This window comes from Myripristis murdjan, chromosome 5 (assembly GCF_902150065.1).
Source record: "Myripristis murdjan chromosome 5, fMyrMur1.1, whole genome shotgun sequence".
In the NCBI taxonomy this organism is placed as follows: domain Eukaryota; kingdom Metazoa; phylum Chordata; class Actinopteri; order Holocentriformes; family Holocentridae; genus Myripristis; species Myripristis murdjan.
This window is the reverse complement of record NC_043984.1, coordinates 12,737,160-12,759,632: the sequence shown is the minus strand read 5'-3', so window position 1 is coordinate 12,759,632 and position 22,473 is coordinate 12,737,160. Positions and strand designations below refer to the sequence as shown.

At 41.3% G+C, this 22,473-nt stretch overlaps 1 protein-coding gene across 1 annotated transcript in view; it reads right to left on the bottom strand.

Annotated features, from left to right (window-relative positions):
- Positions 1-7,096: 7,096 nt before the first annotated feature.
- Positions 7,097-22,473, bottom strand: part of LOC115359914 (TOX high mobility group box family member 2) — a 98,340-nt gene continuing 82,963 nt past the window's right edge. Inside the window, 11 exon segments of the mRNA XM_074933715.1 lie at positions 7,097-7,249; positions 8,993-9,135; positions 9,262-9,414; positions 9,416-9,673; positions 12,593-12,609; positions 12,612-12,672; positions 18,073-18,143; positions 18,146-18,181; positions 18,184-18,246; positions 18,249-18,300; positions 20,115-20,381. Coding sequence (XP_074789816.1) covers positions 7,207-7,249; positions 8,993-9,135; positions 9,262-9,414; positions 9,416-9,673; positions 12,593-12,609; positions 12,612-12,672; positions 18,073-18,143; positions 18,146-18,181; positions 18,184-18,246; positions 18,249-18,300; positions 20,115-20,381 — 1,164 coding nt within the window. The 3' untranslated portion in view covers positions 7,097-7,206.

Genomic DNA, 22,473 nt, shown 5'->3' with positions numbered 1-22,473 from the left:
TATGTGTGCGGTTCTCAATCTGACTCATCTCCACTTCAGTCGAGACTTAAGCACTGCTGAGACGGAGAAATGTGAGGCACTATTATTTTAGCCCTCAGTAAGTGAGCATCGTGGTTTCTCAACAGGGATGTGGGCTCCTGCCTTGTGCAGCCCACAGCTAAATGAAAGAGAGTTAATAGAGAGAGAGAGAGAAAGAGAGACAGAGAGAGAGGCAAAGAGAGGGACTGAGAAAGACAGAAAGACTTCACTTCTTGTAAGACAAGTCTCTTCCGGCCACCATTTGCTTAAGGTTCTAAACCACCATTTCTATGTATCCTGAAAGACACAAAATGCAATATCAGCTTTCCCACATCGCTCTCTCTTCTCGGTGAGGTAGAGGAAACAGTCGGAAAAACTTTCGAAGTCACAGAATTATCTCATTAACATCATCCAAAAGGATACATGATACTTAAAACAATAGCAAGAATGTAATAATGAACTCTGTGTGGGTATAGAGCCAAGTAGAGATATTCTCCTTATGCCTGTGCCTCTCCACAGTGCATGGAAAATGGCAGGAATTCACTGTTTTGCTTAAGGGCACTAAAAGCGGGGCAGATGCTCGCTAAAAAGTCATCTAAAAATGAGAATGTACCAGTGTCAAAAACAGTTATAGCCTACGTATGTCCACTTCATGTGTCGCTCAATCATTTTTCAGTGAAATTCAGGCTGATTTTAAATTTTTGGCTGTTTTTAAAAGTGTCACAAACGCAGCTTGTGTTTCCCTGCTGTCCTGGCTAACAAAGACGCCCAGAATAAGAAGACATGGATGTGACAGTAAAGTTTGTAAGGCAACATGTTTTTTTGAGGAATATCTCCTGGCAAAGACTTCCATGTCTTCCTGAGGGTGTCAGGTGATTGACAGTAAGCAGAGCGTAGCGTAATGCGCACACCGATATGAAAACACTCAAGTCGGGTGGAATGAAAGAACAAAACAGAAGTTTTTGACAAAATCAAATTAAAGCTCCATGTTTACCGTGATGGATTATCTACCTCAGGCAATTTTCAAGTCTGTGGAAGTTGTTTTGCCTTCTGTATAAAAATGAATGGCAGCAAACGGCCCGTACAGAAGGGAGGAAATTGAGCCCTGATATCTCCAACTATGCTGTCTGTGTGCAGACACCAGCAGGATTAATTTAAAGGAGATGGACAACCTAGACGATTAGCACAAACTTAAAAAACACACACTGGTGTTCCTTACAGTCATGGTCCTGCAGCCGCTGGGCCACCCTGCCAGCAAAAACACCAATCACAATGAGGCATTGCCATTTACACCTCTCGCACAGTGTTTCATTGTGACAAAATTAAATACAAGTAAAGTCAATGATAAGAAAACTGCGACCATTTCTCCCTAATGGCTGGTCTAATGCAGGGCACAATTCATTTCTTGTGGCCACCGACCCATCTGAAAGTTATTTTCTCGCAGTAAAAGTGTAATTTTATCAGTTTCATTTACAATGGTGGAGCACAGGGCAGAGTACGGCCTGCTGTATACATTACACTGAAGTGACATAGCCACACATTGGACCAATATTGCTCTTGATCATGTGCTGAGTCAATGAAAGGAGCCAGATTCACTTTCTCAAAAGGGCAATGATTAATCTCTACAATAATCAATATAATACAGTACAGTATAAACCAACATAAATAGATGCATCCACAAGCTCTAGTCTGCAATCCTGTCAACAAAAGCCATATTTTGACTGGTGCACTTAAAAAAAAAACAAAAAACACCACATTCTGGAAAACGTCTGGAGATGCCATTTTCTAATGGGCCTGCAAAGCGTCTAGTAAGTAGCCAAGATGATATTGAGACACTCAAATTGGTCCTACCCAGTCATAGGGAAAGATTCTGTATCACCTGAGGTTTCACTATGAGTGCAACAGGGGATTTTACTTGTTAAGAAAAATGTCTGATGCTATATAAAGTATATGTCCTTATTTAATTGTGTAATACCTGACAAACAGGAAACAGGGGGAAAGCTGGCTGATACAGGCATGTGTTTGTGCCTGTTGACAAAGCTGACAGGGCATCTGAGCACCTCTGGATTACGTATGTATTTACAGGTGTGAAACCACAGGCGTGCTCTGTGCCTCACGCACTCCTATGTGTACTGTTAACCTCTGCTTGCTCTTCTATACGTTTGTAGTTTGTGATTGAGAAAGCTGTAACAAAACACCACGCCAAAATCTTTTGTGGAGTTTGTTCCGAAAAGATTTATCCTCCTCTTGAAAAAAGTGACACCCACTCTTACAAAGCGATTGATAGCTCTGAGTTTGAATGATTAACAGAAATAACACTTTCTCAGATTGGATCTTAAGATATTGATGTTGATTTCTGCCCCTAAACTGTGTACATTGCATTTAGTAAATGAACCAATCCATTTTATGCAGTATAGTCAGCATATAAAAGAAACCTTAACTGATTCTGAACACAAAGTGAAACCCATTTCTTGTTAAAACCGCCTACAGTTTCCTGCTGTTTCTTCACCGCAGAACCAAAGTTGCAACTGAAAAAGTTTTGCCTCGTTGCTACAGTAGCTGGCCTGTGAAACGGCTGGTGTGTCTGGTGTTAGTGCATGCATGAACCTCGTCTGTTCGAGTCTCCACTCAAAGCATCGTGGAGACTCACCGGCTAGCTGGTTGTTTCATTCGGTCAGCTCAGCTAAGTTCATCGAAGCTGACAAGGAAAGAAGTGAGGATGTATTGTGTCAACACAACAAATGAGAGTGAGGGAGAGAGAGAGAGAGAGAGAGAGAGAGAGAGAGAGAGAATAGAAGGCCCTTTTTAAGAGGAAAAAATAAATACTTTTGACACAGCAGGCTTCTCGATGGCAGAGAGTTTCTGCTGCTCACTAAACAAGCTGCACAAATGAAAATCTGAAAACCCCTCAACCCATGAGCTCAGCATGTCAGACTTCATATTCTTCAAAGTCAGAGTTTTGTAACTATGTAACTATGTAAACTGCAATTTTTATTTGTGCTTTCTAATAGTAATTGTAATTGTGCGCCACAGGAAGAAAAAAAAGCTCTATCTATAATATAATTAAGAATGAATTTAATTTATTTTAAAAATATATAAATAAATCAGGTAAACACTCATTTCCCCAAAAGTGAAAAATCATGCAACAGGACTTTTAAGTGTCTTGACAGCAGGAGACGCTGAAGAGTGGTGGAGTAACACTGGACCACTGTGGCATTAATTAAACCTCAGCGTAGTAGTTACAGTCTCAGGGATACTGCTGCTGATGGGAAAGCATGATTTCCTTGTTTTCAGTTGTTTTGTATATTTCCTAATGACCATTCCACAAACATGAAGGGATAAATTACTTAAAAGGCAAGGCCAAAACAGAATTGAGGTAAATTATCATTTAAATTCCCTTTCCAAAATGTTAAAGGGGAATTTTAATGACCTAGACTGTAGCTGAACCAATTAACCAACCTTATCTAAAATGAGATATAGTGGCATCACGTACCCTAATTCTTTTAATGAGATAGTTATCGTAGCAATTCATTAGGGATTTGAAAAATACAAACTGACATTGTCAGTGTAAACACTGAGATGAAGCTTTTGCATGGCTGTAACTTTGCTCTCTTGTACATGGATACACTGACCTCCTCTTTGTCAGCCAGCCTGCTATTACCGATCTGATCCATTTTGCAGCGACTGTGATCTTTTCAAATCTATGGAAGCCAATGGGACTGCAGCATTCACCTCTCCTCGATGGCATCCTCCACCATAAATGCAGGTTTTTCATTCTCTGTTGGCCTCATGACTTTGACTTTGAGAGGAGGGATGGGATTAAGGGCGCTGACAGAAGTGTCAAATTGATGCTGTCTTCTGCGAGTATTTACTACAGTATTACTACAGAGAATGAGAGCCAGCACAGAACTGTATAGCCAAGGGAAAGCCATTTTGTCTAAAAATAAGAAGGGAGAAATGGGGTAAATTGTCCGGATGGACTATTGTGCCATGTAAGCGCAGAGATCCATTTATGCAAGCACCATTATAGCTAGAAAGGAGATGCACCGCCAACTCCAACAGAGAGAAAAGGAAACACACACAAATATCCAAACCACACCTCATCCACCTCACACACTCACCTTCACCACCCGGCTCCCCTCCCCCGTCCCCCTCCTCACACACAAACACAAAAGCAAATATTCGCACCAAAAATCGTACACACAAAAGGCACACGGGCACGAGGCAGGGTCTGTGTGGTTGCACCCAAACCCCTTTCATCTGGCATTTCATTAAGAATGTATGACTGTGATTTTCATATAATGTGTGTCATATCACAAAGTGGCAGGTTTTCCAATTGGTTCAATAATGATCTATTTGCCAATTCAATACTGTGGAAGAAGAGATGGCAGGCAGACGTTAAAATGAATAAAACATCGAATGGAATGGTCGTGACAGTTTCCATCTCACAGTCTTGTAGCCCTCCTCCCCCTCCCTCCCGCACCCCCGCCCTCCCTCTCTCAGAAAAGTCTCTAAGAAGACTTGTGTGCAATTGGGGTAAAATCAGTATTTGGACGGATGGCCTGAGTTTGTGTGCACCATGCATTTCTCTCTGTTCTCTTTATCTCACACTAGACGCCTACGATGCACCACTTTCACAAGCAAAGCAAACGTCTTCTCGCATCTGCTCTCTGTTTGTTAAGATAGTTTACTGGCAATATCCATGCTGGCTGATACACACTATATCCATGGTTAATTAGCTAATGCATGGAGTCCAGGAGCCCTGAGCTAAATATAAATATAGGACGCAAATGCAACCTTTTGAAGTGCAAATACACTGTAAGGTACAGTGTGTTGGGGGGTGTTAATGCATCTTTTAAACAACAGTTACCATGTCTTTTTTTCCTTTTCTTTTCTTTTTTGTTAAGGTGTGATCATCTCATTAGAGAACGGGAGGCGAAGCAAAAGGGACAAAAAAAGCCTGCTGTGAAATTAAGAGGCATCAGGCATCACCACTTTTAAACTGTTTTTATTACGCAGATTTGAAATAAAAGAAGCATTGTGACACAAACCGATGCTGCTGGCAAGAAAAAGAGAGGACCAGCACCCGAAATGTAAAAATAAAGCAATAATCATCATTGTGGTCGTCATTATTATATCAACCAAATGAAAAAATAAAATAAAATAAAATAAACAAAAAACAATGAACTTAGAATAAAATACACCCTCCATCTTAAGAAGCAAGAGTGATCTCATTTGTCTCATAAATAAGGAAACCTGTCAAATGGCTGATGGGCAACTAGCAAAAAATATAAGTTGATAACCATTTAAAATATTTATCATTACTGGCTTTACAAATAAAATAACTACAATTGGCAGGTTTATACACAACTTAAAATGTTATAGTTTTTGTAACAACTAAAACTGAAATTATGCTACAGTAAGAGATAAAACAGATGTCTTTGTCAGCAAATGCATTTATATAATCACAGAAAACTTATAAAAATGAGATCAACACAACCAAACATCTACTAAAAACTTATAAATTCACTGTAATGTGGGTGTGATGGCTCCATTCACATGATTCGTTAGTTTGTCTCTGCATGGTGAGGAGGCAAAATTGACATTTATGACAGACAAATAAAAAAATGGGGGGGAGGGAGGGTATAGGGGAGGGCATTTTGAGGCAATACCTTTTTTTTCCACCTGTAACATTCTCTCTGTCTCATTTTATCTCACGCCTCTTTTTCTCTCTCTTTCTATCTCTTTCCCCTCTATCTCTCACCTGGCTCTTTCCATTTAATGATCTGCAGGACACATATTCTGTATTCAGTTTTAGATTGAACTTTATTGGAAAAAACACACCAGTGAGCACAGATTTAATGCAAGAACGAGTGTGTGAAATACTCCTCTGAAATCCAGCTGCACAAGGCTGTTAAAATTCACGAGAAAGACTCAACACTCAGACACTGAAACACGCCGGCACACACACACAACCCACACACACGCCACACACACAAACACAAGCGCACACCCAAACGCACATCATGAATGGGGTGCCTTCCATCGTGTCCGCACGCACCGCACGCATGCACACCACTCACATACACACGCGCACGCACGCACTCACACAATACACTTTGAGATACAAACTGATGACTACATGTAATATTAAAGAAGAACAGATTCTTGGACTTCCATTCCCAATTTGATCCCATAAAAGTGATATTACAATCACACTGTGACAGCTCAGCAGACCTCAACAGGTCCTTTAATATTACAAAAGATTCTTTTGTTTTGTTTCCATTTCCCCACCCCAGCTTTGTATTAATTTGCAGGACCCTTAAGCAAAGCTACTGTAACATCAAGGCCTGCGCTGAACCTACTAGAAGTTAATATCTCCCTACAGTACAGGGCCCGACGCTTATAGGCGAAGAAAAACAAAAATTAGCAAGCCAGAAATAAATAAACAGCAACCGACAACAACAACAAAAACAAAAAAAACACAAAGGAAATTAAAATGATTAAAGAGGAAGAAGAGTTTTTTTTTCGTTTTTCTTTTTTTTTTTTTTTTTTTTTTTTGCTTTTCTTGTTCTTATTAAAGCTGGGTGGGGTCCCTGAGGGGACTTTGATGGTGACACGGAAGAGGAGTGCTCTACAGCCCAGCCTGTATATAGGAAGGGGAGGGGGAGGAGGAAGGTGGGTGAGGGGTGAGGGGTGGGTGGGGTAGATGGACACGCAACTCAGAGGGGTGAGTGGGTGAGGGGGAGGGAACGGGGGGAGGGAGGGGGGCTTATACTGTTAAGTGCTTGGCAATTAGAAACAGCAAGAGGGCCACTAGTATGGTAAAAGTGGTACAGACAGTACTCATCTACTCAAAAAAGAAAAAACTCTGGTCACAAATTCTTCCAGAAACTGTGAAATATAATTACACTGACAAAAAAAGAAAAATAAGAAAGAAGAGAGAAGGTGGTGGCGGTGTTTGGGAGTTGGAATATGTATGTGTGTATGTATGTATGTGCATGTGTGTGCATGTGTATGTATGTATGTATGTATGTATGTATGTAACTGCATGTGTGTAAGTGTGTGCATCGGAGATGGTGGGAGGTGGGAGGAGGAGGAGAGGAGGGGTCGGGGGGTGGGGTGGTGGGGTTTGAGAGTAGACTCCCCAGTGTCGGTGTTTGTCGACAGCCCGCGATCTTTCAGCGTTCAGGTGAGGTAGAGTGGCTTGTCCCTGGCTATCATGCTGCCACTGGAAAGACAGAGCACAGACAGAAGCACAAGCACCATTAATGATGAGAAAACATGGAACTGTAAACACCAGGGGGGAGAAAAATCTCTATTATTCAATTCAGTATTCAGTGTTAAAATCTTGTCTTCAAACAAGGTAAAAAAAAAAAAAAAATCTGCCAGCGGGATGAGAAATCCTAGTTGTTTCCCACACTAATCGACTGTTTCCAGAATTTTCTTGACTCAAGTGTCATTTTCTTGACCCGAGTGGGCTGATCTGACCTTATTCCAACCAGGTTCAAGTTTCAAGTTCAACTTTGAGTTTATTTATTCCCAGAAAATTCCTGAAAGAAGTGAAGCTGCATGGAAACAAAGTGGATTATCTCATTCCACTGAAAGATTTTTTTTTCCCACTTGTTTTAAGAACAGCAAGATTCTAACACTAAATGGGAGACACTGCAAAGATGGACTTTTTTTTTTTCTTTGCAACGAAGGCCACAAGAAAACATCAATGACTGCACTGAGCATTTTTCTCAACCATTACAGGAGCTGAATGGGTTGCTAAATAAAACCAGCAAATCCTTTACATTCCCTGTTGGCCGCAGTTACTGTAACTATGTTTAAATCCCCATTCGATAAGGGTGTGCAAAACGTTTCAGTTACAAGGCTTCTTTCTGTCTCATTCAACGAGCTACAAATGCAAAAACAATTCATGGTATTTTAACTTGACTAACAGAGTGGACTTGGACTGTCTTTAAATGTTGCAGATTTATGCAGGACTGAGCAGCCTGCCAATCCATTTAGTGCATTAACGGTGAAAACTTCTGTTAGGAACATCTGTTTTTTACTGCTGTCTGACAAACACATGACAACCTCTATTATCTCACCATTACCTCCCCAGCTGTCTCCCGTGTCTCGCTGGAATGAAGCTGACATTTTTCAGCACTTATATTTAAAGCAGTGGGAGACTGCTGACATAACTGTATATGATTGTTTCCAAAGGAGCTCTCGTCTAGACTTTGATTGGACCCGATCTACCTGGCAAATTTCACACCATACAAGCCTTAACGCGAAACGCAACACAGTCCTGTGATGTTGACCTTAATTTCTTTTTCGAGAAATATTCTGTCATTTACTGAGAGTAAATGAATCAAACTGAGAGTAAGAAAAGTAAGAGTGAGGAAGAGTGAGAAAATGTCTCTTCAGTTGTGCTCAATTCATCGCGTCTGGTTGAAATGTTATTCAAGCCCGTGCGGCTTGGTGACTTGTAGAAGTGTTGCGATTCATTCATTGCTGATTGATGCATTAATTATAAATTCTGCCAACTCAACTGCATCACTCTGCTGAGAGAAACAGATAAAATGAATTGCTTGTGACGCTGACCAGAACTAATGAAGTGCTTGACTTGCATTCACGATTCTTAAAAAAAAAGAAAAGAAAAAAGAAAAAGAGATGGAACAGGATGCTATGAATAGAAACTTTTTTTGGCAACTGCTACTTTGTTTTGTAATTTTTTTTCATAACAAATGATGTTTAAATAATTCTGATTTCAAGAAATATCAAGTTTTAATGGCTGAAAGCACTGAATAGTTTACAAACTTGAATCAAAGTGAAAAAATAAAAAATAAAAATTAATGGATTATGAATTGAGTCCAAGATTACACCCTGAGTGACTTGTAGGGAAAAAAAAAAACATTATGCTGGTTTGTGAAAAAAAGACTGGACAAGAACTGGAAAAAAAAAAATCTCTCCTGTTCACACTGACCTGCAGTGGTTGCCACACTCCCGATTGCAGTATTCACTGTCCCAGTCATGGTCTGGGCCACTCCGGGGCCCGGGGCCAGGGGCTCCTGGGGACTGGGAACCGCCAACACTCTTCTGATACTCTGACTGGAGGTGGGAGAAACTCTAGGAAGAGAAAAGAGAGAAAGAGGGAGAGAGACATCAGTCACAGAATACACCTGAAGCCAACATACCAGAGAATTACTAGTAAACTGTTCCAGAGAGGCGCCATTAGCATCTTGGGACGGTTACCTGCTGCCCGGGGGGCGGGGAGTGAAGAGAGGCCTGCAGCCCCATCTGGTGGGAGATGATTGGCTGGGACTGGACCGGCTGCATGCGGATAGGCTGGTTGAGGAGGGAGCTCTGGTGAAGGGAGAGCTGCTGGTGGGGGTGCAGGGGTGGGCCTGATCTGGAAGGAGGAAGGGGGAGAGGCACTAATGCTGGGCAGCATCTGCGATTGGCTGAGGGTCCGCGACAGGGTGTGGCGCGGGGCGTGTCCTGCGTAGCTCTGCAGGTCGGTGAGGGGGAAAGCCCCGGGCCCCAGGTAGGGTGACGAGGGCTGGGGGGGAGGTGGCACGCTGTACAGGGGCGGGTTGGCTGGCATCATATGGGGTGAAGGCTGGCTCGTTTGGGCACTTTTTGTCTCCACAGGATCGTTATATGTCTGGAGGGGGGAAGAGGAGAACACACCTGGTTACTCTCATCATCGCAATTCATTTACCCGTATGGATCAATGCAATATTTGGCCCAATTAAATATTAATATAGTGCAAATTCACAAATGAAGAGGCTCACTGCACACAAAGATGCCTTAGTCCAGTATTTCTTCAGCTGTCATTTTTTATTTATTATAATATCAGTGAAAAACATGGGCTTCCCTTGGACTACATCCACACTATTCCTAGATCAATTTTAATATGCTGCCCTATTAAGGGTGAAAATGGAATGTATGACTGTCATGTGATCACACTCCGGTGGCAGCTGATATCTACTTAACTCAAATAAACTCAAACTCAACTCGATGATGACTTGACTCAAAAGCAGTTCAACTTCGTCTGTCCAGCCAAAGAAGTCTGGCTTGCTTTTGCTTCCTGATGATTTAGACATCGTGTTCGCAAAAGAATTATAGAGATTTTTTTTTTTTTTCTTTTCGGTGCTAAGCGTCCATTGCTGTGGTGTTTTTGCACTGCATTTCCCACAGATCACTTAACAACCAAACAGTGTCCCTAGCGCCGTGATGCTACTGCTGCTCATGCTAAACACCCAGTTGTTTTTCATTTTATTCCAAACAAACCACTGATGCTTCTGCAAGATGTAAAATGTGTCTCTCTGTTTGAGAGACACATTTGGGTGGGAAAACACCTAGTTAACCCTGTGTGCTTAGAACAGCGAATTTACAGTAAAAGCTCTCACACACTGGGTATAGGTTGAATTACTAGTGTCTTATATCAATTGGTGCTAAAAACTATCAACACGGAAATTGTAGCTTATTACTTTTAATAATATATAATAATACATTTTGTTACTACAACTCAAGTAACAAAATATACAGTTTTGAAAAATCAAGGTGTGGAAACTGCACCAGTAGAGCTTTCCATTTCATCAGGCTTTCCATCTCTTCACATGTAGACGCATACTACCAAGGACCCCCCCCCAGCCCCAGCCCCAAACACACACACACACACACACACACACACACACGCACACAGACTTGCTGTGCCCCCCTTTCCATCTCTCTGCCTTCCTCTCAGTGGTAGTATATGTATGAAATACGTCCAGTCTTTCTCATTAACTGTCAAGCTTGCTGAAGTGATGTATGGCGGTCTGCTATTTAGTAATGGCTTACATCTATCCCTTAGAACCACTGAAATAATCAATGAAAGGGGATGGAGGGATGAATAAAGCAGAGGGACAGATACATTTGCAGGGTCAAGTGGAAAATGAAACAGTGAAGAATGGGGAGAAAGGAGAGGCAGAGAATAGGAAGGTGAGCATGGGTGGGGTGGAGGAGGCTGATTTGTTGCTCCCTCACTTGATTTCAAGGCAACATTTGAGGATGATGCACTGCAGTAAACTGATTTCCTATTCATCATGCAAAAAGGAAAAAAAAAAACATGTCATGATAAAGTTCATAGGGATGTGGCAATGGGGACACTGAATTTATTGATCTACTTTTGGGATTTTTTTTTTTTTTTTTTTTTTTTTTTTTTTTTGCATCCCTTTCTGTATTTTTTGATTTTGTGAGTTTCAAATGAACACAGGAGATGTGCTATGAAATTAGTAGCAATCAAACTTTTTTTTTCTCCCCCCTCCTCCTCCTTCCAAACAAACTGGCATGCACCACAAACAAAAAGGCAACAGGTGCACACTAAAGATGTGAATCCTTCAAATGATTGCTCCAATTACCTCCAATTCCTCCCACCCCAATTCACTTTGAAAAGACTCCTTCATTGGTAATTAAAAAAAGAGAGGTCAGCCCTGCATTCAGATTGGCTGGTCCTGAATGAGTGAGGGTTTGCAGTTTTATTTTTTGTCAGGTCTCCTCTTTTTTAATGGACTGGCAATCTACCACATACAGTATCAGTCAAGCCTCTGTATAGGAAATCTGACATGAATGTCTAATTGCACCCAAGACAAGAGATGCGTATAGTCTTTAGTTGAAAGTATGCCACAGTGAAAGGTCGATGAATTAACTATTCATGCCTTAATCAAGGTGCTTGTTTTCGGCCCATGAGCATAAGAGGAAGTGTGGTGCTGCCGGGGAGGGGGAGGAGAGGAAGGGGAACGGGGAGGGGGAGGGGGAAGGGAGGAGTTTGTATATGCTAATGCAATTTGGTGTCGTGTTATTGAAAACAATGCAGGAGAAAGATGGGATGTGGTGCACCAAAGAGAACAGATTGAAACGCGGCCATACTGTGATCGCTGTTGTCGAAGCTACAGATGTGAGTTGAGGTGGGACCAAAAAGTGTCGGCGGTAGAGCAGCAAAAAAAGCAAAAAAAAAATAAAAAGGGAACTTCTGAGCTAGACTGCTTCATCCTGTTTATATGATTTTGATTCAAGTATGGACGGAAATGTGTGAATGTCGAGGGATAACCTGCACGAAGAGAGAGCAGTAGGTGTGAGCAAACCTCAGCCAACACATAGGGGCCCATCAGGGAGGACAGAAACACCAGGAGGACAATGGTAGGTAATGTCCAGTTCTGCTGTTGCTATGTGCACCCCACACACACACACCACACACACACACACACACGCACCCACCACACATGCACACACGTACACATACTGAATTACTTTCATTTCTCCCCAGGTTGCAAATCGGGTGTGGTTTGGGGCCTAATTTTCACTGTTCTCCATTGAGCACACACACACATACACAGACACACACCACACACAACATAACACACACACACACACACACACGCACGCATAAACATGTTACCACCACTGCCCAACCCAACACGCAGTGCAGCAAGCGTCTCCCTTTCCTTGGGCTAAGAGCAAGAGGAATTCTCTGTCTAATTTATCATCCCTTATATCGCCGCTGACCCATGTATATCAAAGACATGACCCCCGCGGTTACCTTGGAAACCAGACTGCTCTGTAGGCGGCCAGGGCTTTCAGGTACTCCTTCTTAGCAGCCTCTGTTTTCCTCTTGTAGCCCTGCAGGAGCAAACACAACAACAACAAGCAACGATTGATTACAGGTGACGCCAAAGGCTAAAATGACCGTACGGTCTAGACTGACCCGATGTGGATGAGATGGTATGGTGGGGCTGTGTGGCCCAGCTGTGTGTTTTGCTGGGGGTGAAAAAAAAAAAAAAAAACACATTAAATGATATCAATACAAGGAAATTTGACCATTAGCATGATGCTGATGCATTTCATCAAAATAATCAGCAAGGGCTCTGAGAAAGCTTGCTTGGGATGACGTAAAGATGGGCTAGATTTGAAATTATATGAAGCTAAATGAGGAGTGAGGGGCTGTTTGTCATTTTGTGTACTGCTTTTCAGTCTCCTCCTCCATTAAGGCTGTTGCTCATCTCTTAATCAGAGCTGATGTTCCATCAAAGCATTCAGACAAGGCAAAAAAAAAAAAAAAAAAATAGAATTCAAAACAGCATTAGCAAAGAGGCAATCTCAACCCCTCTGAATGAACCTCAAATGATGCGTTAAGACAGGGAATTCAAGTTAATGTCACCGCGTGTCAGTCATGGTGCTGATAGCTCCCATTCCCTTTTGATGCTGGGGAAAACAAGTAGCAAAAAGTCCACCCTAAATCGATAAGGAAGACTCAGATCTCCAGATCCTCTCTTGAGTGTTTTAATATGAAGGAGGCTGTTCCTGTTAACGCGGTGGATAATTATCTGATCCGCTATGAGAGACTGTCTGTGGCTGCATGGACAGGGTCATTTCTTTCAAAGAGGGTGGGGTAGAATAAACCATTAGCATTTGTGTGTTGCCAAATACACATAGGCTGGCAGCCACTAAGTGAACACGTACAGTAAATAAACACGGAGGTAAGTATAAACACACATGCACGCTCACATATACACACACACATGCACGCACGCACAGACACACAAAGGCAAACAAACAAACAAACCGGAATGAGGATGGATACATCTCTTGCCCAAACAGCTAATGTTTATCTTCTCAATCATCTCCATTTACAATATTTTATTATTCCCTTCCACAATATCCATTCTGATATTTCTGGACCCCGAAAGAATTAAACGAGGAAGTCCAAACACACACAAGGCAAGACAATAGCCCATACATTTTCATAATAAAAAACTGATAATCCCTTAAGAAATGGATAGATAACAACACACTGTTCCTGTTTAAAAAAAAAAAAAAAAAAAAAAAAAAGGACGTTGCGACCTGACCCCTCACCCCTTAAATATTGATAGAGCCATGGCTGCCTCTTTAAATGAACCCCAAAGTACTCCCAGCAGCTTTAATTTCAAATTAATTTAACACAGCTAATGATTCGCGCAACGACGGATACTTTTAAATAAATTACCATGCCTAAGGATGTCTAATTATTCCAAAGTGAGTGGATTCATTAGCAATTGAAGCCGTCAGAGGCTGCAGGTCGGTATGAATTAAAAATAACAAAGCTGCGAGGGGAGAGCATATGCCTCCATCGTAATCCTGACACAGAGGTGTCCCGCCTGAATTAGCCCCTAATTGTACCTTAATGAAATGTTCTTGTTTGATAACCAGTTAATTACAGGAGACAATAACTCCGCACCCCGCTGACACTGAAGGGAGCGATTACCCCTCCGACCGACCCGACCGGCCGACCGGTGAGAGGAGGAGAGTGGAAAAAAAGGGAGAGAAGAAGGAGGAGGGAGGAGGGAGGGGCGAGGGGAGGGGAGGAAAGGAAGGCAGCAGAGGAGATAAGAGGGAGCCGGGAATAATTCAAAAAGTGAGAGAGGAGACGAGAGGAGAGGAGAGTAGATGAGAGGAGAGCTTGATTGGTCAGGGGAGAGGAGGTGATGTCAACAGGACCAATACAAATTGAGAGGAAAAAAGCAGAGAAGAGAGATGAGTCTGTGAGAAGGAGTCATAGATGAAGAGGCAGACAAACAGACTGAGAAACAGATGGATAGACCGACTGGAGAAATTAGACACGAGGACTGCTGCGAAAGCTTGTCATTTAACAACGCGACAAGTTTCTCTCTCTCTCTCTCTCTCTCTCTCTATGTCTGACCTTTCACCGAAAGACAACTCCGCACAGCAGACTCAATTAATAAAGCTAAGGCCTCGCCTCCCTCCCACCCACCTCCATTATCACTGTTGCTCCCCACAGCTGCAAAACTGAGAATTGATCTTAATCTTAAATAACAAAAACAAGGAAAAATGTTCTTTTGTGTTTCTGGGGCGGCTTTAACATGTAGTCACCTTGAGGAATAACATAGCCCAAATAACGCATTGATCTTGCACCACAAAGCAAAGGCCTTTGGGAATTAAAAAAAAAAAAAAATACTGTATAGTGTGCAGGCCCCAAAAACATCTTAATAAAAAAAAAAAAAAAAGAAAATATGAACATAAACATGAATAAAAAAAAGGCTTTGTTCTTACAAACTCAAGGACGGCACAAGAGAATATACAGCAACACAACCAAAGTGGGAAAAAAATAGCAAACTGAAGCTCACAAAAGAATCTCAAAAAGAGCACAAACCACAACACTGGGAACTTGTGATCGTTTCAGCGATAAAATACAGTAATAAAACACGCTGCCTTCAATACTTTCATGTGAATTCTGCTTGACGGTGTGTTTCTGAGGTACTATGGGTAATTGGAAACAGAGGCCACGTTCTAGTTAAAACAAAGCTGTGTGCAGGGGAAGGGTTGTGTTTACATTCTGGTGCTCCTGCATGGCTCCAGAGGGTCTGACTGTGACATTATGGAGCACACCTCATCAGTCCTATAGAGTCGACTTGACAGCCGGCGATGGAAGAAACGGCATTCATCAACGGCTCAAGAGCAGGGAGAGACAGAGATTGGCTATCTGTGTATTGAAAATGTCTCAGGTATGACGCTTTTGCAACGGAAAGTCCTCGATCAGACATGCAGTATTTCACATTCCCGGTCGGCAGCTGCTATGAACACACAATACAATTTGTTGTTACATTGTTGTGAACACAGATAATGACTGTCACTGTGGAAGCCAAAGACAGAAATCTGAACTTCAATGAGCGTTAAAAAAAGAAAAGTAGAATAGTTATTCCATGTAAATACATGGCAATCAAGTGTATCATTTGCTGTGTTAGAATCAGTAACAGTGTTAGTCACTGAGTATAATTAGAGTAATTACAGTGTTATTGCCCAGACAGTGTTACTATTTTTCATTCCGTAATGACATCATTACCCTCAAGTTAATTATGTGCCCTGTGAGATGACGCGTTTGATTAACACATGAATGCACAATGGAATCAAAAAATTAGCTGTGGAGTGACACATTAAATGGAGGATTTTAAAATGGGTAGAATTGCCCTTTTGCTAGCAGTCTCTGTTCCCAGGTAATGCTGTGAAGGACAAACTGTGCATTTAGGAGAGAGAGAGAGAGAGAGAGGGAGAGAGAGAGAGAGAGAGAGAGAGAGAGAGGAGTGACATCAACAATAACACCAGCTACAGCCCATTGCAGCTACACTGTAACAACCTAAGGTGAAAAAGAAGCCAGGACACAAGGGGTTAAGAAGCACAAACAATAACATTCAGGAGCAGATGTCCTTGAGGCAAAACCAAGGACAAGGCAATTGCTAATCTTGTATTCCCAGCATGATCAAATCACCAGGCAACAGATATAAATAAAAGGACAGGAAATGAGGAATTCACATTCAAGGGTGTCAGCGGCGAAATGAAGATTCATGGTGAAGAGCCCTGGTGAAGGCGGCAAAAATTAACTGCAAATAAAAGGGACAGACGGCCTCCAAAGTCCAGCGTATAAAGTAGGTTTGGTGGGAGAGAAAAACACACCCATGCTAGATAGGGTCTAGTCGACGGTGGCTGAGGCTGAGGAGAATGGGCTGCACTTTGTCATGAAGACAGGTGCTTTTATTTGACACCCAATAGGCTGCGCCCCAACTGGATATTCCAAAAATATGAGTCTGCCCACCATCATCAGACTGTCTCGTTTTCCATTCATTTCACACCATCATTTGTTACCATAAACACACAGAAATCTTTTGACTTTGCTTGGTCTGGAATGCAAAAAAATGAAATAAGAATGTGCTTGACAGAGATCTTCCACACTGCTGTGACTGGTGCTGCAGGTCAGGCCATAGTCATGATATATATTTCTACAGCTTGTTTGTGCATTTATTTATATATGAGGCAGTTCTGATTTCACATGGTTCAAGCTGAAAGCAGGGATTTCTTCATATTCCCATCCCCCCCTCTGGTGGTGAGAAGCATTTGAAATGACGTCCACGCTGCGTTAAAGGTGTAGCAGCTGGTGGACTTTTTGCAGTGAAATTAGGCAATAACTTACCTTGCTTATGATGAAATAAATATTGTGGCTTGACAGTAGCAGCAGCCCACAGCGTGTGTCACCAGCATATCTCTTCGGGTTGACTAGGATGCTAACGTGCTAGCAGTGCTAAGCCCAGACCCCATTCATCCCACCTGGTGAATTTCAGTGGTAACCTATGGAGACCATCTGTAACCATGCATGGCAATGCTGCCAGTTTGTATTATCCACCCTATGCAACCTGACTCCATGATCCAGGACCGTGCTGCACCAGTAATTCACAAATCCACTACTAAGTTAGTGTGTAGAATTCTTACTATGTTCTTAGTGATGACTAATTAGTTTCAAACTAGCAATTCACTAAATCTGGTAGCACCACATAAATTTAAGGAATATCCTAGACACTAAAGCCTCAGTAATGTAGAAATTTGTTACTGGGAAACTGCATCCAATCAAAATGCAAACAGTCACTGTAGGACTCACTCTAGTATCACAAGCTATAATAGAGCTTCCAAAATTACACTTCCATTCTACAACAGTGGAAAAAACTGGCCTCTTTCTTGAAAGTATGCATTGCTTTGTTTTGATTACAGTTAGTGTGATTGATTTAGTATGACTTCTAAGAGTACATGGAATTTAGAAATCCAATTATGCCAATTAACGTTCATTACTGTTAATTTAGCCTATACGTCTGTATGTCCGGTCACTGGGGTTAGGTAACCAAGTCGGCTAAGTAACCTATCTTGTTGAGCTACCTGTGCAACTGTTACATCTAGTAGCTGATAAATAAATATTTACTCATAATTAAGAGATACATAAAAAAAACTAATTTGTTTCATGCAACTCATTTTAATCGACTGATGCGTAAATCTCAATTTAGTAAATACTCATGTTATAAATAGGCCAAGTCTGAATTTGGGAACAACTGATGGAACCACAGATGCAGATGAGCAAAATAGCTATTTAGTGCTGAAAAATGCTTTACGTGTGTCAGTATGTGAGTATTAACTTAACTAGGCAGTAAGTTGACAGCCAACTCTACTTTCTACATGTGTACATTTTATAATACATGATCTCTCTACCTGTTTCTGCTCCTCTCCCAGTCCATCCCACATGGAGGCCACGATCTTGGATACGTCTCCGAAGGTGGCGTTGGATTCTGTCCCTTAATGGCCGCCTGGGTGTCTCTGAGAACAGGGCGTAGGCTGACACGGGCTTCGTGGGCTCGTTGGGGTCCTTCTTCTTCTTCTTTTTTGGGGTTTGGGCTTGGGCTTCATCATCTCCGAAGACGGCCGCTTCTCGCCTGTGATCTGAAAGACCAAAAATACAGAAAAACATAGCACCTTATTGATACTGCAGAGAAAAAAAAAGGCCCACCATTTCCACAACACATGGAGAATAACCTGCCCTTGGTGTGAATAATTGCTTCTTTGATGAATGCTTATAGCATTTCGTCCAGGTGAAGCATGTAAACTTCATTAAATCCATAATTCAATCTCTCGGTTCAATACCTGTGTAGTCAGCATTAGAATATTGCAGCAATGTTCAATGACAGGAACATTTTTACACAGGCACAGGTTGACATAGTTATGCTGTCTGTTTTTTTTCCCCCCATCCTCCCTCTACAGATTTATCAAAAACACATTTGTTAGTCGAATTTATCAAACCATTTCAAATCTTTATTTTTCAATTGTTCAGCAAGTAATAAATTCTGACTTTCATGCTATGGGGTGAAAAGAATTCAAAATCACATACTCTATCTGTACTGGCTTTGATGTGGTTGGAGAATGAATTGGAGAGAGGCAAATGGAATTATTCACTGATAGGAGAGATGGTAATCGTAATCGTCTTTTATTCATACATAGACAGTCAAAAGCACAGCAGGAATGTATAGGCAGGAAAATATTGTTTTGTTTTGTTTTTTTCTAAACAGAAGGATCCTGTTCTCGCTATATCACTGCCAGCATTTACATACACAGATTAATTTGAAACACTGAGGACACAGCAGAGTCAATTACACACTCGTGTTGACACTTCTCATGCCTTTGGTAGAAATGAAGAAAATCCACTGAGATATTTGATTATATATGCTGTTTTACAAATTACACAAACTAACTAATGCTGACAACTATGCTTCCCTCCTCATTCAAATGAATGGATGATTTACATGAATGAGTGGTAGTTTTGAAACCAGATGGATGTGAGACATGCACCCCCAAGCTAGAGAGGATCACCAACACCTATTAGTAGACCATTATGTTTTGTTTTGTTTTGTTTGTTTGTTTGTTTTGTTTTAATATTTGTTAAAAGCTATTCTATGCTATTCTATTCTATTCCTGGTGCCTATGTTGCATAAAACAATGATTAGTCCATTAAAATATGAATCACCCCTGCGCTGTTTATTTTGTTTATGATCATTTTATAACACATCCCTCACATTTGTAATTAAATGGACATCTGTTCACTAATTGACATTATTCTAGAATTGCTTGAGGAAAAAGATGGCTCGAGTTGAATGAGCGTCTCTTAATGACGATTAGCATCCTGGAAAAACACATTTACAAACATCATGGTGGTAATGAACTTTCAGCGATTCTACATTGTCCCATTGGAGCTGAGAATCTTCTGATACCAAATAATCTTCTGTAAAAGGACCAGAGGATATTTGGAATTTGATAACCATTCTGAATATAGTAGTTTCTGTTGAAGTGGTGTTTCCTCATCAAATACATATAAATCAGTACTCACTGTGCTGTGCTATTTCTATCATTAAAAATAAGGCTAGATTTCAATCATTATTTGCTCCAAAAAAACAAAAACAAAATAAAATGTTCTTTTCAGAGTGTGGCACCACAACGCATCATATAATAAGCAAGAAAATAATCATGACTTCAATTCTCCTCACCTTCAGCAACACTGCAAGCATCCCCAGGGAGGCTTGAGTTTTCTAGGGAACCAAATATAAGAAGCATAGGCACAGCAACACCTACTCTATGCCTGGCCCTGCATTCCTGTTTATCTCAGCGCTGCAGTTAGCATGCGAACCAAGTCAAAGAAGCATTGCCAAAGCCCTCGCCTGCTCCTCCACTACTGCAAGCCAAAGAAGCATTGGCCACACCAGTACCTTTGAATGAGGATCAGTCTCCTCTTCCTGATTGGAGCTTGAGGGGGAGGGTGTGGCCGATTTACTTCCGGGAGGTGAGGGGGAACCATGGGGAAGTGCACTCCGGCTGACCTGAGGGTTTAGCTGGGACAGTGCGCTCATGGGGTTGGGCAGTATCGTAGGTGAGCTGTTTATCAGGGGGTTGTTACGGGCGGGGTCATAATGAGCGCCGTCTGGGTGTTGGTGATGGTGTTGTTGCTGGTGGTGGTGCAAAGTCATCTCCTGCATCTGGGGTGAGAGAAGAACACCAGCTTTACTATCTTAACCTTACTCAGGGTCATCAAAAATAGCCAATTAGCCAAATATATGTATGAGTGCAAATGACTGTCCAGTGCTTAGAACTGGAAATAATGTTTTTCAAATTTGAGAAAAGGACTGCATGTTGGCAAAACCTAAAGAAAAAAAAAAACTGACCAAAAAAAACGGATGTGTTTTCACAAGGGAAGTGAGTCTGTAGAAGGAAATTACACAGACTACAAACCTTTTTTACAGGCCTTGCTGTTTAACTAAGACTTGTGGGAAGAAACTTGTCTTGGCCGTTCTCCACTGTCTTTCCTCAGGGCTTCAACACACACTATGCATCTTCTTTGCTAACTTGCAGATATGCAGCTGAGTTTGTTTGACTGACTGTTTGCTACTTCTGCTTCAATCCTGGCACTGATTTGCTTTTGGGCAAATTGTGAATATCATGTGATAAGAATTCCCTTGAACAATACAATTAAGAGGTGAATCAAACTGAACATCTCTCTATTTGAAAATTGAGAGAAATATAATCTCCCTTATTGTTTATACAATCTCGCCAGCAATGACTTGCTCTATCATGCAACTGGAATGCACAATCCAAACGAACTAAAACACTGTCACAAGCAGTTCACTTCAAACACAATATGAGACACCAACGCATGCTGCCTCCCTCTGGACCGACACCATTTAGTGGTATGAAACGCAAAGGCATGTAACTAATTAACTAAAAATCACAGAATCACTCTATTTAGTTCGAAGGTGCATGATTCTATGAATTTTTATTAACAACCAACAGGAAATGCAACCACATCAATAGGCCTTTAGCTGCTGAATAGAGCGCAGACCACAAAGTGACCTCTGAAAGATGCCAGAAAAACTGCCCTCTACTTGACTCTACTTGCTTTACTTTTCTGGATTTTGTTTTCCACTGCAACTACTACCTCCTTATGGTGATGTCCCGCTGGGTGCTTGAGGGTGTGTTTACTAGTTTTGCCTCCCTTCTCAATCAGGGCCCCACATGAGTATTTATTTTCGCAAAATTAACAAGAACAATTTGAAATGGGTGCTTTACATGAGCAATGTTAGTGGAAATAACATGGATAGATTATCAACTACGATACAAGTTTCACAGGTCTCTTAGGTATAACCAAGTATGAGGTACCAGCTACCATCCACAAGTTTTGTCTAATGGAAAACCAAAAAAAAAAAAAAAAAAAAAAAACGTGTAGAGTTAAGTCAAACCAGTACCATGCAGTAGAAAAGGGCCATTAGGGAACAACTCGTTGAGTCATTGGTATTGATTGACAACAATGTCACCCCCCCCTTCAGATATATTATGTGGGCTATGAGGCAGAAAATGTTACTTACTGGCCCTTTAAACCACATCCTTTCTAATACTTGGCGACATAAATAGAAACAATACAGCCCTCACTGTTGGAGAATGACCCCCATAACGAAGAACTCACTTCAAGACTGATTATAGAGCCAGACTTCACAACCTTTCACAAAGTTTTGTTCTTAAAGGTCTTAAAAAAAAAAAAAAAAAAACTTCAATAATAACTACATCAAAGCTTTTCTTCAAGATGCATTGGGACAGAACATGAACACGAACCAAAGGATGCTTTTAATGCGGGCATAAATGGGAATGTTTGGCAATTTACAGATCAGAAAGTGATGAACTAGCATTTATTAGCTCTTTTAAACATTCATGAGTTAAATAATACATTACACATTAGCGCAGTGCTAAAAAGATCAAATTGAAAGGGCCCTAGCATATAAGGTCTTGATAAACACACGAGTAGAGGTTCAGAGATGAAGGCTTGCTTCTCTAATCATAATTGGTCCCAGTAGGTTGCTGAAATAAAAAATGCACTGCAAAGTAATGTTGTAAGAGGCTCTGGCCTGCTTTGAAAACTCATAATATTCACAGGACATTAGATTCTGTGTTTGCCTCAGCAGCTGCTAACAAAAGGCAGCCATGAACAAAGGCATTCCTTTTGCATTTCAAATAACCGTGCTCTAACCTCCCCCAACCAGTACAACCTCCAACTTCCAATCATAATTCAAAACAACATCA